This window comes from Salmo trutta, chromosome 20 (assembly GCF_901001165.1).
Source record: "Salmo trutta chromosome 20, fSalTru1.1, whole genome shotgun sequence".
NCBI classification, from domain to species: domain Eukaryota; kingdom Metazoa; phylum Chordata; class Actinopteri; order Salmoniformes; family Salmonidae; genus Salmo; species Salmo trutta.
This window is the reverse complement of record NC_042976.1, coordinates 29917779-29942310: the sequence shown is the minus strand read 5'-3', so window position 1 is coordinate 29942310 and position 24532 is coordinate 29917779. Positions and strand designations below refer to the sequence as shown.

General features: G+C 45.2%; 2 protein-coding genes and 1 pseudogene across 3 annotated transcripts in view; 2 read left to right on the top strand and 1 right to left on the bottom strand.

Annotated features, from left to right (window-relative positions):
• The first annotated feature begins 684 nt into the window (after positions 1 to 684).
• On the top strand, positions 685 to 2974 carry LOC115156336 (cell cycle control protein 50C-like; annotated as a pseudogene).
• Positions 2975 to 4841: 1867 nt separating this feature from the next.
• On the bottom strand, positions 4842 to 23883 carry LOC115156312 (discoidin, CUB and LCCL domain-containing protein 2). 2 transcript variants are annotated; one of them, XM_029703777.1, is made up of 13 exons: positions 23519 to 23883; positions 21836 to 22060; positions 21496 to 21633; positions 16052 to 16176; positions 9689 to 9822; positions 9562 to 9602; positions 9068 to 9408; positions 8286 to 8433; positions 8009 to 8140; positions 7818 to 7911; positions 7404 to 7453; positions 7179 to 7313; positions 4842 to 7103 (listed from the first exon to the last, which is right to left on the bottom strand). In XM_029703777.1, exons 1-13 carry the CDS (start codon positions 23622 to 23624, stop codon positions 6685 to 6687), a joined length of 2088 nt encoding a protein of 695 aa, XP_029559637.1. In that variant the 5' UTR covers positions 23625 to 23883; the 3' UTR covers positions 4842 to 6684. The 2 variants fall into 2 exon arrangements, with proteins under 2 accessions (XP_029559637.1, XP_029559638.1); XM_029703778.1 differs by lacking the exon at positions 8009 to 8140.
• Positions 23111 to 24532, top strand: part of col8a1a (collagen, type VIII, alpha 1a) — a 76877-nt gene continuing 75455 nt past the window's right edge. The window contains exon 1 of the mRNA XM_029703763.1: positions 23111 to 23324. The gene's annotated coding sequence lies outside the window, so the exon portion shown is untranslated. The remainder of the gene's footprint in view (positions 23325 to 24532) is intronic.

Genomic DNA, 24532 nt, shown 5'->3' with positions numbered 1-24532 from the left:
GGTTCGTGACAAACCGAACCAAACCTACATCTTGGCTACGGAGTTGTATGGAGTCCTCTAGTGTCTATCCAATTCTATGGTCCAGGCCCAGAACTGTATGTATTACTGCCCCCTAGTGGCAAGAAGTGACATCCCAAAAACCAAAAAAACAATAGGCCTTCAACACAATGGCTCCTAGCCTCCCATGCATTCTGTCCCCTACACTAAAACTAAATAATATAAAAACGAAATAGAAATGTTTTTATCAAACTGAAACTAAATAAAAATGAACAAATCAACTCTGAACTAACTGAAACTAAACTGAATTTCCAATAAAAATCTAAAAACGAATAGAAATAAAAACAAATATATCACAAACCTATAATCACACACAACACACACACACACACACACACACACACACACACACACACACACACACACACACACACACACACACACACACACACACACACACACACACACACACACACACACACACACACACACACACAAACAAAGTTAAGTGGGGCTCCTCAATCCTGTCTCCAGAGACTGCTGGACACTTCAACCCTCTTCCCTATCCTGTTCTTACCTTCTCTGTGCAACACCGTTGATGTTATTTTTATATTTTAAGTGACCATGTAACGTGTCTGTTTATACAGTGTTGTAGTTCAACACCTCCACCCCTCCTGTGAGATGGTCTGAATAAAGACATTCTGAATGGAACCAGATTCTCTCTGTTTGGTCACCCACACCACCGGGAAGCCCATCCCACTGAGTCTGAGGTCATGAGTTGTTTCACCCAGTAGGAAGTCGGATTTATCAGAACATCCTGTGTGTGAAGTTGTTCTACAACAATGAAGCAGGCACAGACACAGGCAACTGGTTCGAAGGGGAACTGATTGTAAGTTACCGTCTAAAATAAACCTGAAGTATTTTAGCTCGATGATCTGTTAGACTGTAAAACATCTGTATGTATGTAGGACCGAAGCGCTAAGGAAGAATTGAGAGAAGAACAGTAGAATAAGAATGAGAAAGAAGAGATGGAAAGAGGAAGAAGAGCTGATGATTCTTGTTAAGGATTTTTCCCAGCAGCCTGCTGGGAAAAATCTCTTGGTAGGCAGGGAGCGAGAGCAAGGGAGAGGAACTAAGAAATAAGACCGTTTTAAAGAAGACCGGAAGAGAAGAGATACAAGACTCACATTTCTTGCTTGTTCTCTGGTTGTGTGACCCTATCCGTGCTCCTCTCCCTGCCACAGCCAGAGCTCTCTGTCATGGGAAAGGCGAAGGCCAATGCTGGGCTCCTGGCCCGGAGGCCTGACAACTCGGCATTCAAACATCAGAGACTGCCTGTCTGGTCCCCAATGCTCACTGCTCACACCACCGTCCTGCCTTTCTTTTACTGTATGGCCACTATATGTGTGAAACTGGGAGTGTGCCTACTTGTCACCGTGCAGAATACACATGAACTGAAGGTGAGTAATCAATCCCTTCGAATGAATCAAATCTTTTTGCCTTTTTTTCTCTACTTCCACTGATTACACACATATAATCACTTGAAATGGAGCAGGTAACACCCTCCACAATGCATATCTTATCTATCCATGAACACAGAGATAGAGAGGTAGAGAGAGACAATGAGAAGAGTTTAAATGTATCCTGAGAATGAGTGTACAGTATAACAGGAGTGGCGGTGGAGAACAAACATGTATCTAAAGTTCATAATGGTTTTAATGTTTGCTATCTATTTCTGTCGCTCCCTCTCTCACCAGGTCTTCTTCTTTCTCTCCACAGGTTTACTACACACACGCAGGGCCATGTGATAAGTGTTTTGAGACCACAATCTGTTGAACCAAATCCAAGTCCTTTGAGAAGCACAGTGATGATGTTTCCTATTTCCTGTCCCAGAGAGATGTGTTCTTCTACTATGGGCTGATCAACTTCCACCAGAACATACATGGACTCCAGGGATGATGGACAGATGGTCGGGAGAAAATAAAAACCTGAAGGTAGCTACTGTTTCTTTCTATCTATCTCTGTCTGTCTGTCTGTCTGTCTGTCTGTCTCTATCCAACTTTATGCTGGTTCACTCTGAGCTTTTACAACTTCTTCCTGTCTGTCTGCTTTACATAACCCCAGCGCCTACTGTGAGCCCTTCATAAAGGAAAATAATGGACTCCCTATCGCCCCCTGCAGGGCCATGGCCAACGGTATTACACCATTACCCACACTATGTTCTGAGTCTCTGCTAATAATGTGACAGCATTATAGGATTTTGGGGGAAAACACCTTTTAATATCCAGTGATATGATTAAATCAATCTGACATGAGACCTGGTTTTGATTAATTTATTGACTGACTGATTTCTTGATGAGTTTTGTTTGTTTGTCCCAGACTCCTTCACTCTGACGTACTACTCAGGAGAGGGGGGTCCAGTGGTCCATGTTCCTCTGTTCAGGAAGGGCATCACCTGGTACACCAACAAGAACGTCAAGTTCCGCAACCAACCAGATGAGAACAAGACCCTAACGTTAGCACATGTGATTGAAGGTGTCTCACAATACACCCGCACAGTGTGTTCATGGCTATCTATTATTAATAGGCATGGTGTAATACCACATTCTTATTTAATATTAATAGACATTTGCATCGCTGCTCCCTCTTACAAATGTTGTCTCTGTGTTGTCAGACACGGCCCGGCCTCTGTACTGGTAGAAGCCAGTGTATGACCTGGACCCCTGGGACCACAACAACGGCTTCATCAACGAGGACTTGATAGTGTGGATGAGGGAGGCTGCCTTCCCCAATTTCAAGAAGCTCTATGGGGTCCCGAGCTAGAGAACCCTTCACTGAAGGGCTGCTGACTGGGAACTACTGCATCCATATCTCCTACAGTAGTCATTATTATTCATCTGCTTATTAATGCTGTATTCTACCAGATTGATCATTTTGAGATTTGAATCAATTGAATTAAAATGGTTTCCAAATGGCAGTTTCCTCTTTCTGACCGTCCCTGAGGCGAATTGGGGTTAGCTAGTTTCTCATTGGGTGGAAGTGACACAGTAGGTTGTGGCTTGAAATGTTGGATTTGTTTATTTGGTAAGTTATAAAAACAATGTGGGTCACAGCACATGAAGCCCCCCTTAGACTTGCAGTGGATTCCTTCTGGGGCAGAAAGGAAGTGGTACTGTCCACAGTCAAAATAACTTTCTGCCCGTAGCCTACCTGATCACTGGCTGTCTCATCCTGCTCCTCGCTGTCATCCTCCCCACCATTTGGTGGCAGTTTGGTAAGAACAGACGGAACATGAAGGAGTGATGTAAAAGGACCAATGTGAAAAGGGGTGAGGAAGAAGAGAAATATTAAGTGAATCATGAGAAGTCTGATATTTCATTCTAAATACTGTGATTGTGACCAATTGATTTACTGAAATGGTCAATGATCCAAATGTACGTAGTTCACATTTGAGATGTGGTTTGTGTTATTAGCGTTTGATCATCATGAATGCTTGTGCTTGGTTTAATTTCCCTACATCACCACGTGGTGGCAGTAGTGGTGTTAAAATGAAATGAGGTGGGATACCTTTGGAAATTGTTTTCAGATGTTACAGTGCATTCAGAAAGTATTCACACATTGTTACTTTACAGTCATTCTAAAATTGATAAAATATTTTTTCCCTCATTACACACAATAACAAAGCGAAAACCGTTTAGACATTTTTGCCAATTTATTACACGTATAAAACAGATACCTTATTTACATGAGTATTCAGTCCCTTTGACATGAGACTCAAAATTGAGTACAGGTGCATCCTGTTCCATTGATCATCCTTGAGATGTTTCTACAGCTTGATTGGAGTCCACCTGTGGTAAACTCAATAGTTTAGACATGATTTGAAAAGGCACACACCTGTCTTTCTCAAGGTCCCACAGTCGACAATGCATGTCAGAGCAAAAACCAAGCAGAGGTCGAAGAAATTGCCCGTAGAGCTCAGAGGCAGGATTGTGTCGAGGCACAGATCTGGGAAAGGGTACCAAAACATTTCTGCAGCATTAAAGATCCTCAAGAACAAACAGTGGCCTCCGTCATTCTTAAATGGAAGAAGTTTTAAACCACCAAGACTCCTCCTAAAGCTGGCCGCCCAGCCAAACTGAACAATCGGGGGAGAAGGGCCTTGGTCAGGGAGGTGACCAAGAACCCAATGGTCACTCTGACAGAGCTCCAGAGTTTGTTTAACTAGGTAAGTCAGTTAAGAACAAATTCTTACTTACAATGACGGCCTACTCCAGCCAAATCAGGCCAATTGTGCGCCGCCCTATGGGATTCCCAATCAAGGCCAGATGTGATACAGCCTGGATTTGAACCAGAGACTGTAGTGATGCAGTGCCTTAGACCGCTGCGCCACTCTGGAGTTCCTCAGTAGACATTGGAGAACCTTCCAGAAGGACAACAATCATACCCAAGAACAAGGTTGTAATAGCTGCCAAAGGTGCTTCAACAAAGTAGTAAATACTGAATACTTATGTAAATGTAATATTTCCATTTTTGCACAAATTTGAAAAAAAATAAAACTGTTTTTGCTTTATCAATATGGGGTATTGTGCGTAGATTGATGAGTGAAAAACGAATACATTTTAGAGTAAGGCTGTAATGTAACAAATTCTGGAAAAAGTCAAGGGGTCTGAACACTTTCTGAATGCACTGTATAATATATACCAGTGCTTGAATATCTATTAAGAAATTATCAAGATATTGATATTAAGTAATGTGAAATATGAAGGAATCATTTAAGATTACATTTTTTACCGTCGACCATATGAATGTGTTGTGCATTAACGCTTTTGTAAAAAAAACATGACTTATTTTCAAAGTCTTTATTTCTCTTTGTACAATCTGTGAACTCACAGAACACACACTGACCTAGGGCCAGCCTTCCCTACTGATGTCCTAACCTTTAACAACACACAAATTAAACTGGTCCAGGATCAGATTTGGTGTTCAGGACAGGGAGTGAGCTGACAAATTATCTCCTCACATCCATTACTATAGACGTGACTAATCAACCACAGATACAGTACACTCAAAGGGACAGACATACAGACATAGCTAGCTTCACACAGATGCTCTCTTTAGGACAGCCATACAAAGATAGACACACACACACCAATACAAAGGTTCAACAGACACAGCTACTCGCACAAAGACACAGTAGAGACAATCAATGTCCAGAAATACACACAGGAGAGTAATTCAGACACAGATGCACATTCACACGCATACAGTATATTGGAATTTGAAGTGTTTCTGTACATATTGACTTCAGTATGCTGACCGGTAACTAGTGATGTTTCCTCTCCGGACCATCTGACAGGATCCATGACCTACACACAGCTCTTTAAGGCTGACGAGGTAACCTAGACCAGGGTTTCCCCAAACTTGGTCTCAAACTCACCAAGCTTTGATTATTTGAACCCGCTGTGTGGTGCTAGGGAGAAGGAAATAATAATAAAAACTTGCACCCAGGGTGGGCCCCGGGACAGAGTTTGGCTGGAGTGGACTCTAGCTTCCTCTAACGAGCACACACAGACGTCCTACACGCTCTGGATTCTGTGTGAACTTACAGACAGTGGCCATATTTGCATGCATGGCTATATGATGCATAATAATAAAACACAAGGAAACGTTTAGTCTCACTGACATACTGTAGAGACATCAGCCCTTCAGTTGGGCAGCTCCTGTCTCACCATGATGGCGGATTCTGCCTCAAGTCACTGGTCCTAATCTGGCAGTGTGTGAATCCAATCGGGCGAACACAAATGGCACCTAAACGTTGTGTATGGGTTCTTTTCTTGACCTGTCACCAACCAGTGTCACGTGAGGCAAGATGTCCATGACAACAGTGTAACCATGAAAACAGTGCAACCATCATTATTTGATGCCTTCCGCGTGGAAGCGGATTCATCACCGCTGTCCATAATGGTGGGAACATTCAAGTGAGAGTATGTCCTTTTCAGCAGGAATTATGAAAGAAAAATAAATAAAAGAAAATCATTTTGAGTAACTTGAGCACAGGTTTTTGGTGTGGATTTCACTCTAGATTTATGTACAAAGGTGATTGGTTAAATTCAAAAGTTAAGAGATCTGATTGAGAACTAACAGATCTAAAAGCATCCAATCAAAGCGTACCGTAGTAAAAATGACATAGGTGACCTTTGGCCTTTATGCAGAGAACACTATTAGAACACATTAGTGGTAGAAACATTGCCTTTCTATCGAAGGCAAACATTTCAGAGAACCTATCTTCGGAGAATTACTAAACTTTTAAATTGACACATGAAAGGAATTAAATATAAACTCACAGTTTGACTAAACATAAAATGAAGACACTGACAGAGTGGACTAAGCCTGGCTGAAACAGTAGTGAGCTCTCCATCTCTCCTCTTTCATGTAGACATTCATCTTTGTGGTTTCAGTGATAAGACTGGTATGGCACTATGCTAGCACTCTCCGACAACGCATGTAAACACACACATACTGCACATACAGACTCCTGTGTTGACACACCCACATACCAAGTGAACTAACTTGAAGGTAGTGTGTTCTTTACAGACTCAGACCCAGGGTTACATCCCCCTCTCTCTGTCCATGGGGGATGTGGTTTATGGTTACGGCCCTGTCAATCACAGTTCTCACTCCGCCCCTTCAGCTCTGCCCCGCTGGCTTCTGAGAGCTGCTCTGAGGCACCTGATAGGCTAGATCCTCAATGGGCGTGGCCTGTCCTGTACTCTTGGGCGTGTCGTACATTGACCTACCCGATTGCCCACTGTCTGTCCGTGTGAGTAGGGAGGCGGGGCTACGGCCCATGAAGCTGGAGACTGTGGGTGGCTGGCTCAATGAGGAGATCCCTGATAGGTGGCTTGCAATGTCAATCACGATGGGCGTAGCGTACTCGGCGCCGGAGGCGGGCAGTGGTTCAGAATAGGCGTGGTAGATGTCTGTCGCCATCGGAGCGCCGTAGAGGTCAGGGTCAGTGTAGCAGTGGTCAGAACCTTCCTCTGGCTTGAAGGTTGACCTCTGACCTAGTGATGTCACCACACCGCTCACCAGGGGCTGGGCATATTCTAATGGAGGAGATGAAGAGGGTGTGTTACACATACAAACACTCAAAGAGGGTGTGTGTGTGTGTGTGTGTGTACCTGCGGGTTTGGCCTGTAGTCTGGGGGCGTTCCCTCTTCCTCTGAGCCGGCCCACTTCACTGCTGCTGTAGCGGACTGACTCCTCCCCCTCCGCCATCTTAGATGGCAGGAACTGCTTCATACTCTTCCACCAGTCTGGACAGAGACACACACACACATTAAAACACACACACACAAACACACACACACACACACACACACACACACACACAGTGTTGTGTTTACCTGTACGGTCCCAGTGAGGTAAATCATAAGCCCCCTCTGAACTCTTCATCCTGAGGAGAGAGAGAACAGAGGAGAAAATCAAAGAGTGTGATACTCTTCCCCCTGACGCTAGGACAGCAGAGTCCCTGCCCATCTTCTGAAAACATCAAAACGTCTTCAAACACTATCTTAAATAAGAAGTCACACCCCCCCCCCCAAGATGGTGCACTTTCCTACAAGCACCAACTTTGCTGATAAGTTCTTTACTCTGGAAAAATGTACTTCCTACAGCTGTGATATGTAGTTGTCTTAAGCTATCTTAAGATGAATGCACTAACTGTACGTCGCTCTAGATAAGTGTGTCTGCTAAATTACTAAAATGTAAATGTACTTTGTTGGGAGCTACTGAGTGCATGGGTATTTAGTTGTCGTCACCTGTTTCTCCAGTACCAGGCACAGACCATGGTCAAGATGAGGGCGGTCAGAACCATGACCAACACTGGCACCAACACTGCTGCCAATGCCACGTCTATGACCACAACACAACCAGTGTGAACCAATCACGATCATCAACATAACTAGATACTGGAACTATTTTCCCTCTATCTGTTCCCTCCCTCCCTCACCGTTGCTGGTGCGTGGGGGCATGCTGGTGTTTCTGATATCAGGGGTGTGGGTGGTAAAACCGTTCAGTGAGGGGGTGTCTGTGGCCACTGGGGGAGTGGGAGGACGAGGGGGGTGGTTTATCCGTGGCCTAGCTGTCCAATGGGAGAAGTGACAGAACAGTTATCACCACTCTATGCCAATAGAAAACCTTTGACTGCCCACAAGAAAATCTAATTTACTAATGGGCTAAAACAAATCTAAACACCAGACTTGCATCTGATTGGCTGGTTTGGTTACCTTGATGGAACTGGCATCCGAACAGCTCAAACTTAAGGGCAATTCGCTGGTGCCATTGGGTGGGGCTCATCCTCACATATCGCGCCTCAATTGGTGGGATGAAGTTATTGCGCACTTCCTGGAGATAGTTGGTGTTTCCTTGAAAACTCTGTCAGGAAAGAGAAACAGTCTTCACTACACATGGACATTGAAGCTACAGTATGTTTTCCAAATTATATTTCATGTCATCTTGCCTTTGCCTACTGTACTGTTAATATTATATATGGTTTGTAACAAATGTTTGATTGCTACATTCTTGGGGCAGGTTTCTGTTGTAAAATAGATTTTTAACCTTAGTGAGATCATCTATAGGATAAAAAGCCCTGATTCCAGATCCTAACACAGCCACTCAATCAATCTCCATCCATCTTTAATGAGATGCTGTCCTGAGTGACCACAGGACTTAACCACAGTCAGCTCTCATGTTTCCTGCTGTAAACAACTGCAATCAATCACTGTTGCCATAGAAACAAACAACTCACAACCCCCCCTGCTCCCCTACTCTTGTCTAAAGTGGCTTCCTCTCTCCTTAAAGGGAAACTATATTTTGGTATTTCTTTCATTAGGCCACTGTTGATAGATTCCCAAAATGTTTTGCATGTCAGCAGTCAAGTTTTCAAGATATTGGACTTTCAAGAAGCAAAGTGTCACCTGCCACATCATCATGATGCAAAATGCCAAAAAGATTGTTTTTGAGTGTAGTTTCCCTTGAATGATATTGATGAGAGCAGTGTTCAGTTCACCTTGTTCTGGGTTGCATCTGCCTCCCGATAGACGCTCCAGTTTTGTCCGTCATTGCTATAGAGGACCCGATAGGCTGACACGTAGAACTGATACTCCGGGAGGGAGGAGCCTGTAGTGGTGATGCCTGTAATCCTCTTCTCCTTCTTCAGGTCCACCTGTAGCCACTGCTGCTGGTCGCTGTGAGCCGACGCCCAGGGAAGCCCCACCCTCTTAAGGCGGGCCCCAGATGGGCCCCACTCGCTGGGCTGGCCAATCACGTCACTCCATTCCCACACAGAGGAAGCAGAAAGCTGGGAGTCCCTAACAACGCCCGACTCTAGACCCAGTGTCCCATAGCAACCTGAGAGAGAGAGCGAGAGAGAAACTGATTGCATTTTAAGTGGGAGGACACATGACTGTCTTGGCGATTGTTGTAGTGATTGTGGTGTAGTTGAAAAGGTTACAGAAGCATGTGTGGCTGTATCATCTGTTTTTGTATTGTAGCTTAACTCACCACTGGTCTTGAAAGTGAAGAGACTGTTGGACAAGGGACCACTGGAGAGAGATAGACATAATGACGGAGAGAGATGGAAAGGGAAGAGAAAGCAGATGTATTCTCCCAGACAGACAGGAGTACTTACACAGTGGAGGAGACGTTGTTAGCCAGCGAGCCATCGTAGTGAGGGATGCCCTTACTGCTGACCACACTGATCTGACCACCCACAGAGTTAGACACCACACCTGCATGGATGGCTGCTAGACACACTGGAGATGACTAGAGGAGGGAAGGAGAATGAGATATTCATTATGATCTATCCAAGTGTTTAGAAATGTGAATTTTTATGTATGAACATCATCAAATGACTTCTATGTCAATTGAATCCTCGCAGCTGTAAGAAAAGGGTTCGAACACTGGAGGGAGAGAGAGGGATGATGAGAGGGGGAGAGAAGAGCATGACAACAAGAGAGGAGAGAGATGGAGAGAAGAGCATGACAACGGGAGAGGAGAGAAAGAGGGATGATGAGAGGGGGAGAGAAGAGCATGACAACGGGAGAGGAGAGAGATGGAGAGAAGAGCATGACAACGGGAGAGGAGAGAGATGGAGAGAAGAGCATGACAATGGGAGAGGAGAGAGATGGAGAGAAGAGCATGACAACGGGAGAGGAGAGAGATGGAGAGAAGAGCATGACAACGGGAGAGGAGAGAGAGAGAGAGAGAGGGAGAGAAGAGCATGACAACGGGAGAGGAGAGAGAGAGATGGAGCGGTCAGTCGGTGGTAAGGATTGTTCCAGTGACAACTGAGAGGCCATATATCCCAGTGAGTGACAGTAATGGCTTGTATAAGGTTTTACAGTGAGATGGATCACAAAGAACAGCTCTCAGTTCCCAGACCTCAGCTTCACAGATAACAGGAGATGAGTCGGCACGATGATGCCACTTCCTGGCAGGGGGAACCCTGAGTGGCATGAAACATTTTTAAAAAACTGATCCAAGGCCTGTTTTAATAGCTATCTATCTATCTATCCATCTATCTATCTATGAAGTGAAGGTGGTAAATTACCTTTTAATAGCATCAGACAAAGGCTCTGCATCTGTCCTCATGCGCCTAGACCTTCTGACACCACCGATCACCACATTCTTTTGGAGAGATTGGAAACCCTAATTGGTCTACACTAGAGGTCGACCGATTATGATTTTTCAACACCGATAGCGATTATTGGAGGGCCAAGAAAAGCCGATACCGATTAAAATCTGTCGATTTTTAGATATATATTTGTAATAATGACAATACTGAATGAACAATGAACACTTTTATTGTTAATATAATACATAAATAAAATCTATTTAGTCTCAAATAAATCATGAAACATGTTCAATTTGGTTTAAATAATACAAAAACAGTGTTGGAGAAGAAAGTAAAAGTGAAATATGTGCCATGTAAAAAAGCTACCGTTTAAGTTCCTTGCTCAGAACATGAGAACATATGAAAGCTGGTGGCTCAATATTCCCAGTTAAGAAGTTTTAGGTTGTAGTTATTATAGGAATAATAACGCGTCGACTATTTCTCTCTATACCATTTGTATTTCATATACCTTTCACTATTGGATGTTCTTATAGACACTTTAGTATTGCCAGCCTAACCTCGGGAGTTGATAGGCTTAAAGTCCTAAACAGCGATGCGCATTCAAGCATTGCTACGAGCTGCTGGCAAATGCAGTAAAGTGCTGTTTGAATGAATGCTTACGAGCCTGCTGCTGCCTACCACCGCTCAGTCAGACTGCTCTATCAAATCATAGACTTAATTATAACATAATAAAACACAGAAATACGAGCCTTAGGTCATTAACATGGTCAAATCCAGAAACTATCATTTCGAAAACAAAATGTTTATCAGTGAAATACGTAACCGTTCCGTATTTTATCTAACGGGTGGCATCCCTAAGTCTAAATATTGCTGTTACATTGCACAACCTTCAATGTTGTCATAATTCCGTAAAATTCTGGCAAATTAGTTCACAGTTAGCAACGAGCCAGGTGGCCCAAACTGTTGCATATACCCTGACTCTGCTTGCACTGAATGCAACTGACACAATTTCCCTAGTTAATATTGCCTGCTAACATTCATTTATTTTAACTAAATATGCAGGTTTAAAAATATATACTTCTGTGTACTGATTTTAAGAAAGGCATTGATGTTTTTTCGCGACTGCGCTTTTGTTAAATCATCACCTGTGAATTTTGGCCCATTCCTCCTGACAGAGCTGTTGTAACTGAGGCAGGTTTGTAGGCCTCCTTGCTCGCACACGCTTTTTCAGCTCTGCCCACAAATTTTCTATAGGATTGAGGTCAGGGCTTTGTGATGGCCACTCCAATACCTTGACTTCGTTGTTCTTAAGCCATTTTGCCACAATATTGGAAGTATGCTTGGGGTCATTGTCCATTTGGAAGACCCATTTGCAACCAAGCTTTAACTTCCTGACTGATGTCTTGAAGATGTTGCTTCAATACATCCACATAATTTTGAAGTTGAAGTAGACTGATTCGATGATAAATTAACAGGCACCGCATTGATTATATGCAATGCAGGACATGGTAGTTAACCTAGTAATATCATTAACCATGTGTAGTTAACTAGTGATTGTTAAGATTGATTGTTTTTTATAAGATAAGTTAATGCAAGCAACTTACCTTGGCTCCTTGCAGCCACAGGTCCTTTTGATGCTGCACTCGCGTAACAGGTGGTCAGCCTGCCACGCAGTTTCCTCGGAAATTGCAATGTAATCGGCCATAATCGGCATCCAAAAAGGCCGCTTTTTTCCATCTTCGTAAAGCAAAAATCAGAAACTTTTTGGCGAAAAATTATGCAGCTTTCAAGGTTTTACTGCTAACCAACAAAGCATTACATGGGCTTGCTCCTACCTATGTCTCCGATTTGGTCCTGCCGTACATACCTACATGTACGCTACAGTGACAAAACGCAGGCCTCCATACTGTCCATAGAATTTTTAAGCAAACAGCTGGAGGCAGGGATTTCTCCTATAGAGCTCCATTTTTATGGAATGGTCTGTTGATCTATGTGAGAGACGCAGACTCGGTCTCGACCTTTAAATCTTTACTGAAGACTCATCTCTTCAGTAGGTCCTATGATTGAGTGTAGTCTGGCCCAGGGGTGCGAAGCTGAACGGCAAGGCACTGGGGAGAAGAACCGCCCTTGCTGTCTCTGCCTGGCCGGTTCCCCTCTCTCCACTGGGATTCTCTGCCTCTAACCCTATTACGGGGGCTGAGTCATTGGCTTACTAGTGCTCTTCCATGCCGTCCATAGGAAGGGTGCGTCACTTGAGTGGGTTGAGTCACTGACGTGACCTTCCTGTCCGGTTTTGCACCCCCTTGGGTTTGTGTGGTGGAGGAGATCTTTGTGGGCTATACTCAGCTTTGCCTCAGGGTAGTAAGTTGGTGGTCTGTTGATATCCTTCTAGTGGTGTGAAAGCTGTGCTTTGGCAAAGTGTGTGGGGTTATATCCTGCCTGGTTGGCCCTGTCCAGGGGTATCGTCGGACGGGGCCACAGTCTCCGCCGACCCAACGCTGTCTTAATCTCCAGTATCTATGCTACAATAGTCAATGTGCCGGGGGGTTAGAGTCAGTCTGTTATATCTGGTGTCGTGAATTTAAGTATGCGTCCTCTACTTCTCTCCCTCCCCTCCCGGATTACCGGAGCCCTAGGACCATGCCTCAGGACTACCTGGCCTGATGACTCCTGGCTGTCCCCAGTCCACCTGGTCGAGCTGCTGCTCCAGTTTCAACTGTTCTGCCTGCGGCTATGGAACCCTGACCTGTTCACTGGACGTGCTACCTTGTCCCGGACCTGCTGTTTCCACTCACTCTCTACCGCACCTGATGTCTTGTCCTCTGAATGCTCAGCTATGAAAAGCCAACTGACATTTACTTCTGAGTTACTGACCTGTTGAACCCTCCACAACCACTGCTGGTCATCTATGAACATTTGAACATCTTGAAGAACAATCTGGCCTTACTTACTTTACTCTTATAATCTCCACCCGGCACATTCAGAAGAGGACTGGCCACCACTCAGAGTCTGGTTCCTCTCTAGGTGTCTTCCTTTCTAGGGAGTTTTTCCTAGCCTCTGTGCTTCTACATCTGCACTGCTTGCTGTTTGGGGTTTGAGGCTGGGTTTCTGTACAGCACTTTGTGACCTCAGCTGATGTAAAAAGGGCTTCATAAAAATGTTTTATTTGACTTTGATATACATCCTTCCTTAATTCCTTCCGTGAGTTAATATCACTGAAAAGGTTGGATTGTTTAAACATTTCCCTCTCTTCTTAAAGCATTCCCTTAGCTTTCAAGTAACTAACTCAGTAATTTGCCGATGTCATAAAATTGATCTATTCATTCATATATTGGAAAAACACGTACACACACTGCTGAACACACATTTAGTGAGACCACAGTTCCCAGCAGTGGGCAGCTGTGTGAGTGAAGTGGGATGGTTTTCCTGGTAAGGCCCCACATGGGGTTTCACAGCTGACAGGACAGTGGGTAACACCAAAGGCACCATGTTGTGACACACACACACACTATGCAATCATAAACACGTTCTACACATTCACACACACGCACAGACTTTAACCACATAGTCGAGGTACCCACAGGCTCTGAACACTTGCCCTCTCAGCTCTACAACATCTCAGTAACACACCACATCTGATCAGCACCCCACCAAACCACTAACACAAACACACTGCACTGCTCCAAACCACCACACCCAGCAACTCAAAGCACTGACCGCTTTCACACACATAATGCACGCACACACACACTCGTTACAACACATCACACACACACACACACGTTACAACACATCACACACTCGTTACAACACATCACACACCGGGAGAACCAGTAGAGCAAGAGAGAGAAACAAATTCCTACTGAAAAAGTTGACAGAGTGAGATTAAAGTAGAGGTTCAGAGATGGGTGGGGTGCACTGACCCCCCCGTGACTTAAGGTGTGGTCCAATGAGCAGCAGACGGCAACGCTCCATAGAAACCAAAGTCAGACTGACTCGGGTTGTAACCCCGTACAGCTCTGTTTGGAAACCCGTACAGCTCTATTTGGCTGAACATGGAGAACCCGGAATCCTGTTCTGCTATGCAATCTGCAACACCGCTTACACAAGCTCAGAAACACACACACATACTACACCACCAGGTACAAACGTACGCCTGCACGCATGTACACACCACATAGGCACGCCCACATGCACACACTGCACACACCAGTCCGCTCAGCACTCTCCTCCAGATGGACTGGATTAGAAGAAGCTGTTCCTTCGGCCAAACAATTAGCTCACCACCCCCTAACCCCCGTCTCCTCCCCTATGACTCAGAGACACACATACATACACACAAACACTCTTGCCCTCCACTGTGCCTCGGAGCACCAAGTCTAGGACCAAAAGGCTCCTTAACAGCTTCTGCCCCCAAGCCATAAGACTGAACAATTAATAATTAATCAAATGGTCACCCGGACTATTTACATTGACCCTCGCCATTTGTTTTTACACTGCTGCCACTCACTGTTTATTATCTATTCATGGTCACTTTAACCCTACCTACATGTACATATTACCTCGACTAACCTGTACCCCCGCACATTGACTCTGTATATAGCCTCGTTATTGTGTTACTTTTTTACTGTCGTTTATTTGGTCAAAAATTTCTTAACTCTTTTTTGAACTGCATTGTTGGTTAGGGCTTGTAAGTAAGCATTTCACGGTAAGGTCTGAACCTATATTCTGCGCATGTGACAAATAAAGTTTGATTTGAGCCACCCCTGGGCCCCCCTCTTCGATAACACCCACAACCCCAAATCTAACCCTCCCACCCCCATGGCCCCCCGACCCACCCAGGCATGAGGTCATCATCCGCAGACTCACTCGGCCCCCATGACCTCAGACACAGCCGGGGTATTGTGAGGTCATCAGCCTGGGATGTGCATATGCTGAGAGAGGCTCTGTTTACAAAGAACTTTGGGGGGGGGGGGGGGGGGGGGGTAGGACAGACAACGTCCAGCAGGGCAAAGAGAGAGTGAATGAGATAGGAAAAAGAGAGATTGGAGGAGAGAGAGAGTAAAAGAGATATAGAATGAGAGAGAGAGGGGAACATAGCCATGAAGTGAGTCATGACTGTGTGTGGCCAGTTAGTTCCTGTGGGGTAGTGGCAGTAGTGGTGGGTACTGTTGAGTGATGAGCAGGACAGAGACAGACAGTTGGTGGAGGGGGGTATTGGGCAGTGTGAATCACCTGGGAACTGTGTGCCCTCCACAATGACTAACACTGACACACACATACCACACAAATGCACACACACACAGTTCCCACCCAGTCTGTCTCTGTTTCGTTGACTTTCTCATCACTCATTACCCAGCACCACTCATGCACATCCACAAACACACACCATTCCTTGAGTACTGCGCATATACTCACGTCTCTGTAGCCGTGGGGTACGGTCCCAGAGATCTCCCCAACAGAGGTCAGACATCCTGCAGGACAGTATCTGGTGAACTCTGCCTCAGTGAAGTGGATTCCTTTGTCGAGACAGGTGATCAGATCTACAAACAGGGATGCAAACTGGTGAAGGTCCAAAACATGCAAAGAAATCTGTTTAAACTGCAAGAAAATGTGCCTATTTTCAGAGAATCTGATACCAGGCCAAGTATCACGATACCAAGTAGTATCGTGACACCACACGGTTTGCCCCAAAAAGATAGGCACCAAACAGAATTAAAGGAGCGCCAGAAAAATACATCGGTTTTTTTTATTAATATTTAGCTTAGAATTACATTGATTGATTATATGCATCCTACCACTGAAGCACATTATTCAACAAGCTATCTTAGTGGTCCCAACCTTTTTTGAAAAGTCACACACCTTGATGGGATAACATATTCTGTGGCACACCAAAAATGTCCCTCTTAATATATTCAGTGGTAATGACCTCCTTCTCATCTGATCCTTACTGCAAATCATCAATTTTCTGTGACAAAGACACATATAGATTAAGGGCGTTTTCTTATATCCCCATATGATCTGGATCCCGGAGTGTTCCGCACCCTGATCCTCCCTATAAAACATGTGTGAAACGCAAACAAACCCTGGCTGAAACTAATCCTGGACCTGAGTTGGTAGCTTTCCAAGATCCTGGACAAGAGTAAATCTAATCAAATTGGTCACATACACTCGCATTAACATCTGCTAACCATGTGTATCAAAATGCGAATGTAGCAAAATGCTTGCGCTTCTTGTTCCGACAGTGCAGTAATATCTATCAATTCCACAACAACCACCTTATACACACACATGTAAAGGGATGGAATAAGAATATGTACATATAAATATATGGATGAGCGATGGCCGAGTGGCATAGGCAAGGTGCAATACATGGTATAAAATACAGTATATACACATATGAGATGAGTACTGTAAGATATGTAAACATTATTAAAGTGTCATTATTTAAAGTGACTAGTGATACAATTATTAAAGTGGCCAATGATTTGAGACTGTATGTAGGCAGCAGCCTCTCTGTGTTAGTGATGGCGGTTTAACAGTCTGATGGCCTTGAGATTGAAAAACAGCTTCTGTCCCTCGTCCCAGCTTTGACGCACCTGTACTGACCTCGCCTTCTGGATGGTAGCGGGGTGAACAGGCAGTGGCGCGGGTTGTTATTGTCCTTGATTATCTTTTTGGCCTTCCTGTGACATCGGGTGCTGTAGGTGTGCTGGAGGGCAGGTAGTTTGCCCCCGGTGATGTGTTGTGCAGACCACACCACCCTCTGGAGAGCCTTGCCGTACCAGGTGGTGATACAGCCCGACAGGATGCTCTCAACTGTGCATCTGTAAATGTTTGTGGGGGTTTTTGGTGACAAGCCAAATTTCTTCAGCCTCCTGAGGTTGAAGAGGCGCTGTTGCGCCTTCTTCACCCCACTATCTGTGTGAGTGGACCATTTCACTTTGTCTGTGATGTGTACACCGAGGAACTTAAAACTATCCACCATCTCCACTACTGTCCCGTTGATGTGAATGGGGGGCTTCTCCCTCTGCTGTTTCCTGAAGTCCACGGTCATCTCTTTTGTTTTGTTGACGTTGAGTGAGAGGTTGTTTTCCTGACACCACACTCCGAGGACCCTCACCTCCTCCCTGTAGGCTGTCTCGTCATTGTTGGTAATCAAGCCCACTACTGCTGTGTCGTCTGCAAACTTGATGATTGAGTTGAAGACGTGCATGGCCATGCAGTCATTGGTGAACAGGGAGTACAGGAGGGCCTGAGCACGCACCCTTGTGGGGCCCCAGAGTTGAGGATCAGCAAAGTGGAGATGTTGTTTCCTACCTTCACCACCTGGGGGAGACCCGTCAGAAAGTCCAGGACCCAGTTGCTCAGGGCGGGGTTGAGACCCAGGGCCTCAAGCTTAATGATGAGTTTGGAGGGTACTATGGTGTTGAATGCTGAGCTGTAGTCAATGAACTGCATTCTTACATAGGTATTCCTCTTTGGCATAGGCAAGAGTACCAGGTATTGTGATGCTACAGCGCAAGTCGTGTGGAACTTTTTTGCCCGTCGTAAACAAGCTAGCTCACTAACGTAATGTAGAATATGGGTCTTGCTAATCCTACCCTGAAACTGTTATTTTCACGTCCTGTGAAAGCAAAATGTATTCTGTAGAATTCTCACAAAAGCTATTTTGAGAAGAGAAAAAAAAAGTGACGCGTTTGCGTCCCTGTACAAAGAAACACAGACATCACATTAACTCAGCTCTCTGTGTCTGTATTCCACCCTGTCTAGGTAGACACGCACACAGACAGATCACATTAACTCAGCTCTCTGTGTCTGTAATCCACCCTGTCTAGGTAGACACGCACACAGACAGATCACATTAACTCAGCTCTCTGTGTCTGTATTCCACCCTGTCTATGTAGACACGCACACAGACAGATCACATTAACTCAGCTCTCTGTGTCTGTATTCCACCCTGTCTAGGTAGACACGCACACAGACAGATCACATTAACTCAGCTCTCTGTGTCTGTATTCCACCCTGTCTAGGTAGACACGCACACAGACAGATCACATTAACTCAGCTCTCTGAGTCTGTATTCCACCCTGTCTAGGTAGACACGCACACAGACAGATCACATTAACTCAGCTCTCTGTGTCTGTATTCCACCCTGTCTAGGTAGACACGCACACAGACAGATCACATTAACTCAGCTCTCTGTGTCTGTATTCCACCCTGTCTAGGTAGACACGCACACAGACAGATCACATTAACTCAGCTCTCTGTGTCTGTATTCCACCCTGTCTAGGTAGACACGCACACAGACAGATCACATTAACTCAGCTCTCTGTGTCTGTATTCCACCCTGTCTAGGTAGACACGCACACAGACAGATCACATTAACTCAGCTCTCTGTGTCTGTATTCCACCCTGTCTAGGTAGACACGCACACAGACAGATCACATTAACTCAGCTCTCTGTGTCTGTATTCCACCCTGTCTAGGTAGACACGCACACAGACAGATCACATTAACTCAGCTCTCTGTGTCTGTATTCCACCCTGTCTAGGTAGACACGCACACAGACAGATCACATTAACTCAGCTCTCTGTGTCTGTATTCCACCCTGTCTAGGTAGACACGCACACAGACAGATCACATTAACTCAGCTCTCTGTGTCTGTATTCCACCCTGTCTAGGTAGACACGCACACAGACAGATCACATTAACTCAGCTCTCTGTGTCTGTATTCCACACTGTCTAGGTAGACACGCACATGGACACAAGCAGAACAGACACGCACAGACGGACCGACACACACACACAGTGTGCTGTAACGGGCGACATGGTCATTTTTTAAAGAAAAACCCTGAGGGGATGCCCACAAGGTTAGAAATCCCATCCAGTCACTAAGGATGATAACGCTCTCTAACATATGAATGTGTAATAACATATCCATCTGTCTTTCACCCCATCTCTCTCTCTCTCTCTCTTCAGTAATTTAATTTCCTTCTTTCAGAGGATGTGGATAAAAGCTTTGTTGCATCTCCCTCCCTCTCTCCACCCCCTGCATCCCCCTTTGCTTTCCTCTATCTTCCTTTCCCATCTATCTCTTCCCTCCCCACAGTACTCCAGGGAGGCTGACGATGTAGACAGACTCTTGACAACAGAAGTGTGACCACACGCTGTGCTCTCAGCGCGCGCACACACACACACACACACACACACACACACACACACACACAGTCTGTGCCACTAGTCTGCAGAGATGTACAGCTCTTTGGAGTGGTGTGTGACGAAGCCCAGCCACACAGGGACAGGTTGGGCTTCATCTAAGGGTTCTGGATACGTACACCCTGTTCCCGACAGACTCACTGCAACACCTCACCATTAAGACCGGGATCCGATCACGCTTATAGACAATGCAGATTTTAAAGGCTCTTAAGAGACGGGCTGCAGTAAACGACAATTTAACCGTGAGAAAAATCAACCTACCTCTCCAGAACAGCGGCCCCAGTTGTTGTCGGCAGGTAGCCTAGTGGTTAGAGCATCGGGCCAGTAACCAGAAGGTTGCTGGATCGAATCCCCAAGCTGACAAGGTAAAAATCTGTCGTTCTGCCCGAGCAAGGCAGTTAATCCCCCCACACATCTCTGATTCAGAGGGGTTGGGTTAAATGCAGAAGACACATTTCAGTTGAATACATTCAGTTGGACAACTGACTAGATATCACCCTTTCCCTTGTCAACTCCAATGTTGTCAATAAAACATTGTTTGATTGGTTGACAAGGTGAACTACGCTCATTGGTCAACCATGCGCGGCAGCCGCTCAAGACTTCAGCTAATTTAATCTTTTGGCTCTGAGCCATCAGCACCGTCCACGGGCCCGAGCACCAAGAACCGCGCGGCTTGCAAAACGGCTGGCATTTTGCCGCTCACCGCCCTACTCCCATTAAAGTCTATACGACCTTCGCCGCTTCCTGCAGCCCGTCTGTAAACGCCTTAAAGGCAATGTTACCCCATCTCGCAGGAGATCGCACTCAAGGTAAACGATGCAGATGTCGCCTCAATTGGAAATTACCTTTAAAAATGTCAAGCGCACTACATACAGTTGTTTCAGATTGAATCTTGGCCTAAACATCCCTATCCTTCCATCTGTCCTCGACCAAAACGCTCCTTTAACTTCCTTCTCACATCCTATCTCACCTTTTCTTATACCCTCTCTATTTCTCTCTCACACACACACACACACACACATTCACATAAAGACACACAAAACACATTCACACATGCATGATGAACACACACAGAGCTGTATGTCTAGATGAAGAACTCCAGTATTAAAACACACACACGGTTATGTGGAGATAAATGCCAGCTGTAATACTCTCCAGGGATGCTCAATGTCTGTCATGTTACAGCAGATCACTTTCCTCACATCTCCCTGTAACGGTATTCACTCCATACATCTGCCACACACTGACAGAGAGCAACATGAGATACCACTTACAGACAACACAGTCAGTCTCATACATTTAAAATAGTTATTTATCCAGTAAGGAAAAGGAGCAAAAGGGAGAGAGAGTAGACGAGGCGGAATGGGGAAAAAAAGAGGGAGCAGAGAAGCATTTATAATAAGACTCACATGAGACCCTGCAACTCCCAATCATGCAAACACACACTGCTACCTAGGCAACTCCCTCAGCCATGGGGGCGCAATGTTACTGTAAAACAATCTATTGTAATCTCAACTAAGAGTTAACACAGCGATCTATGATGGGTGACATTGTCATATCTGAGGATTGGGACACCAGCAGCAGCTTGAATGATCCCCTCACAGCTAGGATGCAGTTCAGACCCCAACCCCTGACCCCTTGTACCTGTGTGTTCTGTGGTGGAGTAGGACAGGGAGAAGCCCCGCCCACTGCGGTGAGTTCCACTCATGAACTGGATGGTGACCCGGTTCCCAGCGGACTGGATGAGCTCAGGAACCTTCAGACCCAGACCACAGAACTTCACTGGTGGTCGGGAGGAGAGGGGTAGTGGTTATTATCTACATTCAGATAGTGGTACAGACATTTATTCTATTGATGTGTTTGTCACATACTGACATACTGTGATTTATATTGATGGATGATGTATATTTCATACACCCCTCTCCTTTCCCCTAGGAGATAATGGAGCCATTCCCTATCCCCTCCCTCCCCATCTCTCTCTCACCTATCTGGGTCCTCTGGGGTCCTACACCGTCGTAGATTCTGAGGTAGTTGACCTGACAGTTGTTGTCCTCTATGTCCAGGTCAGCGAAGCGGAAGTGTAGCCTCCGGCCCTGCGGCACACTGATCTCCCACTCACACACCGTGTGGTTGGGGTATGTCCCGGGGTAACCCAGAGAGGACAGGGTCCCACTGCTGGGGCCCAACACACTGGGGCCACAGCCATCACCTGTAGACACACACACACTGAGTGATTTAGGGGAGACATACATGTACTGTTCCTACCCACACATAATGGGTGGATGTATAAGCACATAAGGGTTGTGTTACACAACTACACATTATGGATAAATCTAGAGTTAGAAATATCAGTGGGATAGACGTAGACATGTTCTGACTGACACACCAGTAGTTTGGACAGCAGAGAATGAGCGTGAGGATTTTACCATCACTGTTTAGTTTTCAGTATTCCAACGGAGTTCTAGTGAACAAATCCATTGCAGCTGATTTAAGTCAATCATGACCGTGGTTTATGGCTTGACCTTTGACCCTGTCCTATACTGTACTAGGCCCAGTCAAAGGCCTCATTCGAAAACAAGACCAAGTTGATGTCCGTCCTTTAATCCATTTAAAGTCAAGCTAGGTGGAGTCCACCCCATATTGCTACACTTTACAGATGTGCGAAAACTGAGAGATAAAGACTAGAGCTATAGTGGAATAGGCTAGGGTTAGTTTTCGGACCAGAGATAACAGTGGACAGTTCTGTCATGGGCTGAGTGGATCCAAGGCTGGGTTGGTGTCATGTAACGTAACTGACATATTATTCAGATTAACTTGACTAAACGGTACTCCCTTCAAACACGCCACTTCGATACATGCGTTTTCGTAGCAGGTTAGGATAATATTTTCGCTAACCCTAAACCTTTTTCCTAACCTCGACCTAATTATCCTACCTGCTATGTTAATTCTCGTAACCTGCTAAAAAAAAATCGTAGTTGTATCGAAGTGGCGTGTTTTTTGTGGATCTAAACACCTAGAGAGAAGCAGCTTTCGGATTAGTTTACAACAACCAAATGCCGTACTCTGCCACCAATGTTTCCAAAAGCTCAAAAAAACGTCCAAGTGACAATTGGAGAAGTGATATAAGTTTCTGGACCAAGTTTGTGGGGTTAAATAGACTTATTTAACTCGTTCCTAGCCCACCCGTACCACCATGAGACGTTGTTGAGGCTGTTTACCTCTCTACCACTTCAACCCCTCCCCCTCCGTTAAAACGTTACCAAACGGTGTATTATTCTCTTTTATCAGATGAAATCCTGCCCACAAATGACTGTTAAGTTTGCACTGTCTGCCCTTTATATCTAGGCTAAAACACTTCAATAACCAATTCCAATGACTATCAAACTACTCGGGAGAAGAGAGCAACTTTTGCAGTGTGATTCTGGCTACATATTTGGGATCTGGGAGAGAACGAAGCAGTCGAGCCATGTAAGGTAGGCTTATCTAGCGAGCGTCTCTTTTCAACCCTGCTGAGGCGCAGCAGCGTAACAGGCTCTGCCGCTGGCTGTCCGGAATTCAACAAAGCAGACACACTTCATACTAACACCGCGTCAACGCGAATGTGGTGCTGTCTATATGTTTCTAGTGTACACTTGTATTACACATGGTTACATTAAGTGGCACCAACCTTTCTGCGCTCGACTGCTTCTGGCGGCGAGGAGGATGATGAGAGTCGACAGGAAGAAAAGCCCGGCCTCTGTCGGTCCCCTGCCCACCATTACCGCTCTGCCCATAGCAGCCTGCAGTCCGAATGCATACTGCTCGCTTTCACACCGGTGAACTCAGAGTTTAGTCTGTATAGCAGTTTAAAACGCTGCTCCGCAAAACCTCCGTCCTCAGTCAAAACCTCTACTTCTTCTTTCTGCGCTCGGAAACGTCCGACGCGGTCAGATTCGTTATCACAAGTGAATCTGAAGGAACATTATCCAAACTGCTGTAGGACGACTTCCTCCACGTCAGCTCCTCCCACACTGCAACATGATTCAATAGGAATCCGAAGTCCACCAAGTGGTATGACGGAAGAAATGAAGAAATATTAAGCATCCTGCAACGACTGTTCCCCGTTGAACGTGATAGGGATGAACCAGATAATCAGCATTCACTGGAGGACAAATTGTCATAGGTCTACAACCTATTGCCCATACTGCCAAATACTGTACCTGCCCAATGCCCTGGCCTAAGACCCAACCACAGTGTCAGTACTTAGTTGTTGTGTGCAGATAGAAGGCTTACTTTTTCACTCCAATAACACTGAGTGGCCTAGTTATTGACTGTCTGTTGTAATTAGTAGATTGTATGCCAGTAATCATCTATAATTAATGAACACATTTTGGCCAGTGTCCAGATGTTCCTGAGTCCCAGTGGTACATTAGTTTCTTTCTACATGTATGTCACACACACACATGCGTTTATTATGGCTCAGGCACACTTGGCAGAGAGGGAAGAACAAGATAGCTTGCTTTGGATTTTGATGCAACTAACTGAGTATCCATTAGTAACCGTAGCAACAAACAGTGTTTTCGCCTAGTGTAGGTGTGTAGGTCTACAGTTGAGGAATCTGAATGCATACAGATGTTTTCTACAGGGACATGATTTCTGCTATGTAGAGGAGTGGCCGAAAATTCTTGTCTTGTTATTGAAT

What these genes read in the sequence shown, in the direction of transcription:
- LOC115156312 (XM_029703777.1), bottom strand. Translation starts at nt 23,624, where the DNA reads ATGGGCAGAGCGGTAATGGTGGGCAGGGGACCGACAGAGGCCGGGCTT. An exon ending in TACCCCACGGCTACAGAGAC is followed by an intron (nt 9,823 to 16,051) that starts GTGAGTATATGC and finishes TCCCTCCTCTAG; the next exon opens with TCATCTCCAGTGTGTCTAGC. An exon ending in ACCTCACTGGGACCGTACAG is followed by an intron (nt 7,314 to 7,403) that starts GTAAACACAACA and finishes GTCTCTGTCCAG; the next exon opens with ACTGGTGGAAGAGTATGAAG.